This window comes from Arachis hypogaea, chromosome 14, assembly GCF_003086295.3.
Source record: "Arachis hypogaea cultivar Tifrunner chromosome 14, arahy.Tifrunner.gnm2.J5K5, whole genome shotgun sequence".
NCBI classification, from domain to species: Eukaryota; Viridiplantae; Streptophyta; class Magnoliopsida; order Fabales; family Fabaceae; genus Arachis; species Arachis hypogaea.
Genome location: NC_092049.1, coordinates 131,121,659 through 131,133,913, shown reverse-complemented (window position 1 = coordinate 131,133,913; position 12,255 = coordinate 131,121,659). Strand labels below are relative to the sequence as shown.

General features: G+C 35.2%; 1 protein-coding gene across 1 annotated transcript; it reads left to right on the top strand.

Moving 5' to 3' along the window:
- The first annotated feature begins 224 nt into the window (after positions 1 to 224).
- LOC112744189 (probable serine/threonine-protein kinase At1g01540) lies at positions 225 to 4,960 on the top strand. The gene is made up of 7 exons (XM_025793736.3): positions 225 to 1,734; positions 3,081 to 3,185; positions 3,306 to 3,428; positions 3,531 to 3,701; positions 3,820 to 3,949; positions 4,166 to 4,375; positions 4,558 to 4,960. The coding sequence occupies exons 1-7, from the start codon at positions 1,088 to 1,090 to the stop codon at positions 4,705 to 4,707; spliced, it is 1,536 nt and encodes a 511-aa protein (XP_025649521.1). The 5' UTR covers positions 225 to 1,087; the 3' UTR covers positions 4,708 to 4,960.
- The last annotated feature ends 7,295 nt before the right edge of the window (positions 4,961 to 12,255 follow it).

Genomic DNA, 12,255 nt, shown 5'->3' with positions numbered 1-12,255 from the left:
AAATACAAATTAATTTTAAAATATTTTTTTTAAAATACTTTATCAAACCAAATCCAAGTTGGAGTATCTTTTTGTTTTTAAAAAAGTATTTTTATATATTTCTTCGTTTAATAATAATAATAAGCTCTATTTTACTAAATAAGAAATTAAAATTTGTTAATTTATTTATTATGTCTAATTGTATGTCATTTTCTAAATAATGTTACACTTACTATTATCCAATAAAAAAATGTTAGAATTGTGGTGCTTTTTCAACGAGTGATGCAGAATTGGTTATCTTCGATTCTCGATTCTAAACATCTCAAATAGCAGAGTCATTGAGCAGTGCCGGATTCTCAACGTTAATCTTCTTCTGTCACCTTCATTTTTTCTCTCGTTTTCCTCTTTTTGTCATTTTTCGTTCAATTTTTCTTCCTTCACTGTTCCCCATATCAACATGCATTATCATTTTATCTTAATTTTTTTATATAAAACATAGACATTATTACATCATAATCATGTTTAATTCAACAACTCAAAACATAGAAACACAATATCAAGGAAACAAAACAACACAACCCCACATGATGCAAAATTTGATGGTGTTTTGCTGGCCTCACCAAAGCTTTTCTTTCTTATATGATCTCTGTCTCTCTAAAATATAAGTTCTCATTCTGCTAAATTGAGTAAGTTTCCTTTGATTCAAGCTCCAAATGATTCCTCTCTCTCACTAACCCCAAGCACTTTCTCTTCTCACTCTTCTTCTTCAGATTCAAAATTTTCATTTTTTTTTCACCTTTTTCCTTCCATTGCTTCATATCCACTTTCACAGACCCAGTTTCTAGAATCTCACCTTCCGAGTCTCATTCACCACATAGAAGAAAAAAGTTCACTCTTTCATCACTTTTCCGGCGACCCATTTCCCAGAAAGTTCACTCGCCGGAAAAAGTTCACTCTTTTAGAAATTTTCCGGTGACCCATTTTCCTGAATCTTCCATTCGCCGGAGAAAGGTTCACCCTTTATAACTTTAACGGCGACCCATTTTCTAGAACTTCACGGTGATTGTGCTCTCTCTCTCTCTCTCTCTCTCTCTCTCTCTCTCTAGCAATGTCAATTTTCGATGGAGCATTCATGGACACAGAGCTCTCAAAGCGAACCTCAATCTTCGGCCTCCGCCTCTGGGTCGTCATCGGAATCCTCGTCGGAGTCCTCATCGTATTTACCCTCTTTCTTCTCTCCCTCTGCCTCACCTCCCGCCGCCACCGCCGCCGCCGAACCGTTGCCGGAAAATATTCATCCGCCGGAGCACCACCAGCCAAGGAGATCCAGGAGATAGTCCACCTCCCTGGACCACACATGCTCCGGCAGCCTCAGGCGCCGGCGCCGGTGCCAGAGATTCACGTTGACTTCGGAAAGGTGGAGCACCGTGTGGTGGTGCACTCTGATAACAACAACAACAGCAACAATAGAGGAGTGTCTAGCGGTGAGAGTAAAGGAACTGTTAGTGGCTGTGAAACGACATCGTCGTTTGGGAGTGGGAGTGTCGTTTTGGGGGTTGGTGGTGGTGGTGTTGGTGTGGGACCTGAGGTTTCTCATCTTGGTTGGGGAAGATGGTACACTTTGAGAGAACTTGAAGCTGCTACTAATGGATTGTGTGAAGAGAATGTGATTGGTGAAGGTGGTTATGGCATTGTTTATTCTGGCGTTCTAAGTGATGGTACCAAAGTTGCTGTCAAGAATCTCTTGAATAACAAGTATGTGTTCTTTTCTTATTCTTCAATTCAATTCTAGGTTTTGAATTCTTCTGTTGGTTCATATTTTGTGTGGTTGAATTTGACATCAATTTGGTGATAACCATTTCAATAGTGCCATTCCTTCCTTGAATTCACTTTAAGTTTTACAAGTTTAGGTGAAATCTTGAGTTTGATTACCTTGCTTCCCAGCTTGTTTGTTTTGCATGTTTCATTTGATGCTTCTGCTTGATTTTTTATGGGGTGTGGCTTAAGAAATTTCAATAAAACTGAAATGTCTTAATTGCCTAATGACCAGCGGTATTTTGATCTCCTTTTCAATGTTGAATATGTGTATGTTAGTTTTCTTTATTTAGCTCATGCTTGATCTAGGTGAATTTGTTTGAATGTAGTAAAAATATTAGATGAGGTGTCAATTGTTGTTCAAATGTTGTTTTCTCTCATGCAATTTAGCTCATAAAAAAACTTGGTTTTCTTAAAAATTCATGATATTAAGAGCTTTGTTGATATTTTGAATTGGAAGAAGGACAAAGGAACATCTTTTATTATTAATTGTTGCTCCTATTCCATGTGATTTGAAAGAAATAAAACAAAGTTTACACACACATATAATTGGATTATACTTCAGAACACAGTTCTGAGTTTTAATTGCACCCTCTATAATAATTGAAATAATTGACACATTTATTAAATTAATAAATATATATACAGTTGTTCTCTGTCCTTTTTAATTATTTTGTTGATGAAACCAGTGAGAAGTATCAAAGGGCAATGATTGGCTTTTTATTGTAGGCCAGCATTTTCTTTTGTTTTACTTTAACTACTGCTTTCTACTTTCTTCCCTTTTTTTTTTTTTTTTTTTTAAATTTTAACTGTTTTTTTCACTGTGTTGTCCTTGTCTTTTATAGTTAGGACTTCATCATCATTTCAGTGAATTACTCATGAGAAGGAAAGAATCAAGTCTCTTTTCGGCTCCTTGATCTCATATTGCTGAATTGATATGATGTTGTCACTTGTCATGATTTTTTGCACTCATTGCATCTTTTGGATTTTCTTGCAACTTTCTCTTTTGGATTACTTGATGTTGCTTACTAGTGAAGGTTCACTAGTCCTTTTCTTGATTCTTGTTCTTGTATTTTTCTTTTGCATAGGATGTGTTAGGTAAGTGTCTCATGACAGAAAATACAGATTCACTGAGATAATAGAGACGGAGGTCCATGTCTCCGTTCGGGTGAATAGAAAATTGAACAAATTTTGTCCGAAAACAATCATAGTTCGTCGATTTTTATATTTACCTTCTTTTCCAAACACATTTATATCTCAATGTTTCTTGTTTAACTCACTTTCAGGGGCCAAGCTGAGAGAGAATTTAAAGTAGAGGTAGAAGCAATTGGTCGAGTTCGACACAAAAATCTTGTTAGGTTACTTGGCTATTGTGTTGAGGGGGCCTACAGGTATTGATATCTTTTTGTCCCAAAAATATAAATACAAAAATACAAAACCATTAATGCTAAAAAGTTTTATTTGGTTTTGAGAGATGTAATATTGAGGCATGGCTTTGTTTTAATTTACAGGATGCTTGTGTATGAATATGTGAACAATGGGAATCTAGAACAATGGCTCCATGGGGATGTTGGACCTGTAAGTCCCTTGACATGGGATATACGCATGAACATCATCTTGGGAACTGCAAGAGGGTACTGAAATTTGTGACTAATTTGCATATTTCAGAGCCGAATCTGTGTTGCTGCTATGATATGAATGTTTTTGGTCACTGTGTTTGTGTTATATTATTTCAGATTGGCATATCTTCATGAAGGTCTTGAACCAAAGGTTGTCCACCGGGATGTGAAATCGAGTAATATACTCATTGATCGCCAATGGAACTCTAAGGTTTCTGATTTCGGGCTCGCTAAACTTTTGTGTTCTGAGAATAGCTACATCACAACTCGAGTGATGGGGACATTTGGGTTAGTATGATTAGGCTAAGCTTTTTTCTATACATTCTTCCGAATTAGAATTAATTCATGGACACCAGTAATGCTTTAAGGCCACAGACACTGAGCCTTTCTCTATCTCCTTTTGTAGTTATGTTGCACCGGAGTATGCTTGCACCGGAATGTTGACCGAAAAGAGTGACGTTTATAGCTTCGGGATACTCATCATGGAGATAATTACCGGGAGGAGTCCTGTCGATTATAGTAGACCACAAGGAGAGGTTAGAGGCCATAACCAACGGCACCATAACAATTTATAGATGTTCCCTCCATCCAACAATAATTGTCAGATTGTCAAATTCAGTACATCACTTGAAATAATTTGCACCAATTTTGTCAATATGACAGTTGTTATGGGATGGACGAATGGAGTATTTCCTTTTACAATTTTGTCCTTCCTCTTTTCTTGTGCTAATTGTGAAAGTTACAAGTCACAGGTTAACTTAATAGATTGGTTGAAGACTATGGTTGGGAATAGAAAAGCTGAAGAGGTAGTTGATCCTAAGCTCCCTGAGATGCCAACCTCCAAGGCCCTTAAACGTGCTATATTGATTGCCCTTCGTTGTGTTGACCCTGACGCGACAAAGAGGCCTAAAATGGGACATGTGATCCACATGCTTGAGGCAGATGATCTGTTATTCCAACATGTATGTACTTTTTGCTTCCTAAAACTTAACATTGATCATGACTTGATCAAAAGCAAGCTACATTTTTTGTTCATATATACTGGGATGAAATTTAAATCTAGAATTTCATGCATATTATCCGAACCCTTCACTACCAAACTAAGTCCTAGTGACTTAATACTTTTTTTTTTTCTTGTTTGTAGGAACGAAAAACTGAGGGAGAATCTTCGCGTTCGCAACGACAAGAGCGCAAGGACTCAGATTTAGATAAGAGGATACCAGATGGAGGGATCACTGATCAAAGTGAAGATGATAGTAATAGAAATCACCAGCAGCATACTAGGTGGAGATGATAAATTATAATAGTATGATAATTATTTAAGTCATTAAATAGCAATATGTTCTCACTCTTTTTGTCTTTAGTAATTTCCCATTTTTATATATTTATTCCTAGCTTGCTTTCAAAAACAAAAAAATTCTAATTTTTTTCTTCTTTTGATTACATAATTTTGTGCCTGTTGTTAGTGACACCAATTTGGATCCATATTCATGTGTATACTACTATGATTCATTATTATAAGTGAAAAAAAAATAATCTTGTGTTCATATGAAACAATTTTGGATAAGTATTACCCTACAAAAACAGAAAGAGCTGAAACAGAAAGAAGAATGAGACCACTTTGGCTCCTACATTTTTGGATTTAGCATTTGCATAATGGTCCCATAATTAAGAATGTAACAGTGCTAATTTGTGGCCCCTCAATTAGTTATAGTTGCTGTGCTCTGATTGAGCATTGAGCACCACACCTACCATCCAGCTATGTTGATAGGAGCAATTTGATTGATTGCATCAACATCATTGCCAACTCCATTGTTGGATTCTTATGGGAAAATGGACCTTCCTAACAGGGGTGATCACTGATCAATGATCATTGATCAATGTCAACTTGTGTGAAGCTTTTTGTCATTTTGGCTTCTTTTGAATTCTATCTTAGACAATGCAAACTTTGTCCATTGAAGATGAATTTAATGAAAATTGTTGGATGCTGATTGTGGATGTAGTACACCTCTTTTTGTCTCACCATCTTTCAAACAGTTAGTTTCTTATGATCACTATCATAAAAGTAAAACTACACTGCTCTTGAAAAAAATTATATTGAACAATTAAATTTTAATCTAATTTCTAGGGAAAATTTTAGCTATACAATTCTGGGTATCCTTGTATTTTATAAAAAGTATACCTTTTAATTTAATAAATGACAACTACTCTGCTACCCTCTGAAAATTGAAGAGTATATTACCTTATTATACATTATTGCATGATAAGTTGATTCTATATATTTTTAATACAGGAAATATTTTTTTTAACCAATACAACTTGGGGTTAAAGTTTGTACAAGAACTCATTTGAAACATGCATTAAATGCACTCTAGAGTTTAATTAAAATATGATACTTCATATTCAAATAAAATACAATGAGATATTTATTTTATCTGCATAATTAGACTTATCATGTAATGTTATATCATAGAGGATAATTAGTTCTCCAATTTTCAAAAAATACAGAAGCAATATATATTACGTATCATCTAATTTTAAGTGACTTCAGTGTAATTTACTATAATTTCCTATGTGCATTTCTGCACTTCTCATTGGTGGTCACAACACCAAATACATATAATTTATTATTTATTTCTAATATATATGAAATTTGTTTAGCCTACAATGTAACTAACTATAACTAACCAATAGATTTGTGGTAGGCATTGATGATGAAAGTATAGGTAGTTAAGTCCTTAATAGTAGGCAGAGTTATTAATTAAATAGGTCTAATGATATTGCCTTTTCTTGTTTTGCTTATCGTTTCTATAACCTTCAAAGCAAAAAATGTTAAACCTAAATCTCTTGCAAGAAACTCAATGTCTCCAAATTTTCAATTAAATGTTACCAGCATTATTTAAAGTTATGGTCCTTTAAGAGAATTTAAAATTGGTTCCTGCTCAAATAAATAAGGGTAAAATAAATTTTTGTCCTTGAAATTTTTTAAAAATATCCATAAATTTTATAATTTTATCCTAAAAGTTTTCGATTTGCATCAAATATTCTCCTGGCGGCTAATTTTTCAAAAAATTTAGGATTAATTTAGCAATAATTTCACAAAAACAACCTTCACTACAAATAAATCAGATATAGTTGTCATACATTATTGCTAGCTTTATCTTTAACTTTTTAAAAATTTAGTTGTAAAGATATATTTGATGCAAATTAAAAATTTTGAGACAAAATTAAAACAAAATAAAATTAAAAAATATTTTAAATTTTTTTTATAAATGTCAGGAATAAACAATATATTTTACGTTTATTTTTTTACATATTGATATACCATTGGTGTAATACTCAATCATTGAATTTTATGGTGTTTTTCAAAATTGTGGGAACAGTACAATCTGTCCCCCTCATACAAGGGGGACGGATTGTACTGTTCCCACAATTTTAAAAAACACCATAAAATCCAATGATTGAGTATTACATCAAGTTTTTTTAATATACAAAAAAAATTAACCTATATTTTACCCAATAAATAAATTCTTTTTTTTTTAATTATTTTCCTTAAAAGTTAAAACAATTCATTTTGGATCCACCAAAAAGCATTTCAATTTGAAAATTTGAAGGTGTGTGCACTCAAGTCATGTGAAGTTTTAATGGATTGATGGATTGTTGTAGGTATCGTCATGTGTGGTAGGGTTATGATGATGAGCATCATGGCTCTCATAAATGGGTTACTATTACAATTGGCTTATTCTTATCTCCTGCTAGTTATGTCAACGGAAAAATGATTGTACAAATATTATGAACTATATAACAAAAATGATTGTACAAACATTTTGGGATAAGGATTTTGTTGAAGTGCACTACTTGTTTAGTAATAATAGGTAAAAAAAATGAAATAAAAATATTATATTGAAATGATAAGGTCAACAAGTGCACTTCTAATAGGGTCTATAAAGCCAATGAATCATTAACAAAAGGCAAGAACAACATTATTGATTAGCTAACATGACAACTAACAATGAGGAGAAAAAAAGAAATGAGAGGCACTCTAGACGACGACGACAATAATAAAGTTTTGTTCTATTAGGTAGAGCTTGTTACAAGGATCAAATGATTCTATTAAATTTTATCATGTATTATATTTACAAAAAGATCGTTTATATGTAAATTTTGTTTGACCATCTCATGGATGGTCTTTCTCTACTTTTTATTCTTTATCCATCTTCCATCTCATCCACCCTCTTGACTCGGTATTCTGTCGGTCTTTTTCTTACATGTTCAAATCACTTGAGACGCGATTTTACCATCTTTTCTACAATAGGTGCTACTCCAACTCTCTCTCTCTCTCTCTCTCTCTCTCTCTCTCTTATATCTTTGTTCCTTATTCTATCCAATCGCGTATGACTATTTATCCATCTCAATATTTTTATCTCTGTCACACTTAACTTATGTTCGTGTTCCCTTTTGACCGCCCAACACTCTGTACCATAAAGCATAACCGATCTGATAGCAGTACGATAGAATTTACCATTAAGTTTTAAATACACTTTTTTGTCACATGTAAAATCAGACGCACTCTACCATTTTGACCAACCTTGGATCATATGATTTACATCTTGTTCAATCTCTCAATTATCCTGTATCATAGAGGTGGCAATGGGTAGGGTAGGATAGAGTTTGGATCCAACCCTAACCCTATCCCGCAGGTTGAGAATATTCCAACCCTAATCCTATCCGTTCTTAACCCGCGGATACCTGACCCTACCCGAGGTTACCAAAAAGATGCAACATTATTATATAATTTGATGATAATTTAAAATAGAATTTATTTTTAGGGTAAAGGACAAATAGGTCCCTAAACTTTTAATTCGTGGACATTTAAATCACTGAAGACTGGAAAATACAAAACGCTCCCTAACCTCTCAAAACGCCGTACAAATTGGTCTTTTCGTTCAATTTGTATCGCAACACGTTACAGATTCAGGTTACCTGGCACCTATGTGGCATAGCAATGGGTAGGTGTCTCCAGGATGGTGTGAACGGGGCTGACGGGGTCAACCGCAAAAAAGTTATGAGACATTGTGGTCCTTGGGTTCTAAGACGATGTCGTTTTTCTTGTGTGTCCTATGTCTTCAAATGGAACCCAGTCGCCATTGCCGTTGTCATTTCTGTGAGAGGTTGAGGGTGATGGTATTATGCAGTGTTAAATGGCCAGCGACGGAGCTTCATCTAGCGCACGATGCGTTCCACTACCATCAACCGTGAAATGCGTGGAAGCTGCAGAGGAGAAAGATGAGATTGCTCCGACGCGTAAATGTGGAGTGTAGCCATATTGTACAAATTGAGGACGACGACAAATCCCAATAGATTATTCTTTGGATGTCCATTCTTTAAGGTAAGTTGGTGATTTTATTTGAGTGAGTTTGATTATACGGGCGTTGTTTATGTATTTTTTGTTTTGGAATGATGAACATGCAGCTGAAAAATTTCAGTCACTGCAAGTTCTTCTTATAGCTGGATGACCATGTTTCAACAATAAGAGTCCTTGACAAGTTTATGACCAAGACCGAGGTTGATGATCTAAAAGTATATCTTGGGAAGAAGGTAGTGGAACAGAGACTAACTGATTTGGAGAAGAAGCTGTTGCATCTAGAGATGAAGAAAAATGTTAATTTGTATTTGGTTATTCTTGTAGTGGTTAGTGTAATTTTTGCTTCCGTTATTGTCAAACTTGGCTGAAAAGTGAAAAAGTATTTTCAAAAAAAGATGTAATGCGGTATGGGATGAGTTCCCAAGATTTGTATGCTTTTCGAACAAAAGTATTGTATTAAATTATGCGATATCTAGTAAAGGATGAAAAAATGTGTATGAAAAAAATATAATATGTGGGTTATTGTTGTATGTTTGGTAGTAATTTGTGCTGCTGTTGTTGTTATTAGGTGTTATTAAATGATGAGCATCGCTCTTGTGAGGGACAATTTTCATAATGTACTTATGTTTATCCTTTGATGAATGATAATATGCTGTTGCTGTAACATCTTGTGTTTAAATAGCTATATATAATATCATGTTGATGGTTCGGGTAGTGATTAAATAATTTGGATCATTAAACATTGAACCATAAGATAAGTTCGAAGGATTACAATCCTAACAAAATATGATAAGCAGTCTCATAACAGGTCACAACCTAAGCATCATAATTTTTCCAACAAGATACTAGAATGCATAACAAATGAAAATAAGTTCGTCCAAATTTTTACATCAGCTACGAATGACTTCCTAAAATATCAACATCATTTCTTGGAATTGTTGACTCCTGGGATGGGGATGAACCGAAACATTCTTTTAGTTCTAATGCTTGCTGCAGCCAGAGTCTCATCAGATGGTCCTTCAATTGCTTTTACACTTGGCTGTTCTGATCCTTGAACATGTTGTTGCCATCATCCTTCCTTCTAATTGGTTGTTTTGGTCTCAAGGTTCTATTGATTGGCCTTGCTAGAATTCAGGCTGGAGGTTTAAATGGAACCTGGCCTTGCCTTGCAGAAATGGTCACAGATGCAGCTTTTGGAGCAGCTTGATGTTGAAACATATCTGGAGTTGTGGTAGTTGCAGAATGGTTCTAGTTGGTTGGAATAGCTAAGTTATGCTCGTCATCCTGAAATGAAGAAAAATAGTAAAGTCATCAAACAAATTATAAAAATACAAATATGTCCTTTAACACTTTTAAAATGGACAACTAAATCTTTCAACATTTTATCGGGGGGACATAAAGATCTTTCGTAATGTCAAGTACCTCTGTCTCAGGTTCTGATTGTGACAGTGGTAGAATCACAAGAGAAATGTTATTTTGGGTCTTCTTCTTTGGTTTCTTGGTCTTAGGTTTCTAATTTGGGTTGGATGGCGCACCCTTGCAAGTCTTATAGTTGTGCCCTGTTTGACCACACTTGCTGCAGGTTACATAGAAACTCCTTTTCAATTTTTATCTTCAATAACAATTTCTGCTGGGTCTTTCTACCTATTATAGACCTTTGGATGACCGATTGGCCTCTTAATGACAGGTGCAACAAGCCTAGTCTGATCAGTCTGTGTCCAGAACTCTTCATTAGTAACAGGCTAGATAAAGTACTCGTAAGTCTTCTTCAGCAATTCCATGCATAACCATAGATGCACATAATCTTCCATGTTGTCATGTCTTTTTCTGATTGCTGCAACTGCATGAGTGCACGACATTCCTTTTCCAAGAAATCCAACAAATTGGTAACAAGCATGCAAGTAAGGATAACTATAAGACAAATGCAATTAGACAAATTTCAAGTAATAATAATACTAGCAGGAAGTCCAAGACAACAAAGAATAAGTAGAGAAATACAATTACACACTGACCGGTTAGTTGCCATCTGTTACATGTACATGTATGCTTGATCAGGTCCAGATCCAACTTAGATTCTTTGTATGTGACCTCAAATCGCTTGCGTTCGTTATCACTAATCCACTCTGCAGTCCATTTGTTACTTGGCCTGACAAGCCATTTCAACCTTTTCTCTTAAACCAGTGCAAGCTTCCCGTGATGGAAATCTGTTAGTATCTTGTGCTGAACCATACGTCTCATGAGGTAGCACCGTACTTCCTCGCACATTGTGAGTATAGGCTTGCACCTGTACTTGACAATCTTGGCATCGAAAGACTCGCACATATTGTTAGTCAGGTTTTCCACTTTCGGACCATGACTGAAGTAGTCCCTTACCCATATTGCATGATCAAATTTCATCAGGTATGACCAGGCATCCTGATTAACTTCCTTCAACCTCTCCATTGTTGCCTTGAACTCAAGCACAGCCGTTCATCTTGCACAGTCTCACACAATTTTTCTAACGTATAAATCCTTGAAACAGTTGATAAAATTCTTTCACATGTGTATGACACAATTCTGCACATGTGCATTCGACATTATTTCTTTCAATGCAGGCATCAGACCCTGACACGGATTGATTCAAGAAGGGTTTTGATCAAATTGTATGATAAGTATTTAAATTAAGTTGAGAAAGTCACTTACTAATCTTTTACTAGTTAGACAAAAAATTCCAACCATGTTGTTACACATCTTCAATGTCCTCTTGTAGTAGGGTCAGAAATCACTTCCATGACTCCTTTGATTCATACTTTGCCACAGCATATGCAATCACATAAAACTGGTTATTAGTGTCCTGTGCCATAGCAGACAGTAATTGGCCCCCATGATAGGTCTTGAGGAATGCTCCATCCAAGTGAATCAAAGGCCTACATCCACTTTTAAATCCCATCTTGCAGGTATCGAAACATATATACATTTTGTCAAATGTTGGGGGTACTTGTGGCTGGGGAATAACGTCTAGCAAGGCAGTAGACCTTAGATTGCTTCTATGTATCTCAATTAGATAGTCCTTCAGCTTCCCATATTGTTCTATCTCGTTGTCCATGATCCTGTATTTAGCTTTTCTCACAGCTCTGTAAACCATTTTAGGGTGTAGAACTAGATCAAACTCTACTCTAAAGAAATCAATAGCCTCATGTGTGTTAATGTGGGATGGGTGGTCATTCTTTTCTCCACTTTTTTGCTGATCTAGTGTTGGTCAGCTACATTACTTTCCAGATCTCTTGCATATGTATGTTCACTCCTATAGGTTTTCACTTGGAAATATTGTAGCTGTTTATTGTATGAGAGATGAGCAATCCAAGGACAATCCTCACCCTTGCAGCCAACTCTAACCCTTTTCTTATAATTTTTAATCCAAACCAACTCCCTCTCCTCAGCAATAAATGAATCCTTCACAACCTCCTTGAACCTCTCTATTGTAGCAAATCTTATGCC

Bases quoted from the DNA above. Each gene is read 5' to 3' on its own strand.
- LOC112744189 (XM_025793736.3), top strand. From the start codon at position 1,088: ATGTCAATTTTCGATGGAGCATTCATGGACACAGAGCTCTCAAAGCGA. The intron at 3,702-3,819 runs GTTAGTATGATT...CTCCTTTTGTAG, and splicing joins CGAGTGATGGGGACATTTGG to TTATGTTGCACCGGAGTATG. The intron at 3,950-4,165 runs GTTAGAGGCCAT...TACAAGTCACAG, and splicing joins ATAGTAGACCACAAGGAGAG to GTTAACTTAATAGATTGGTT.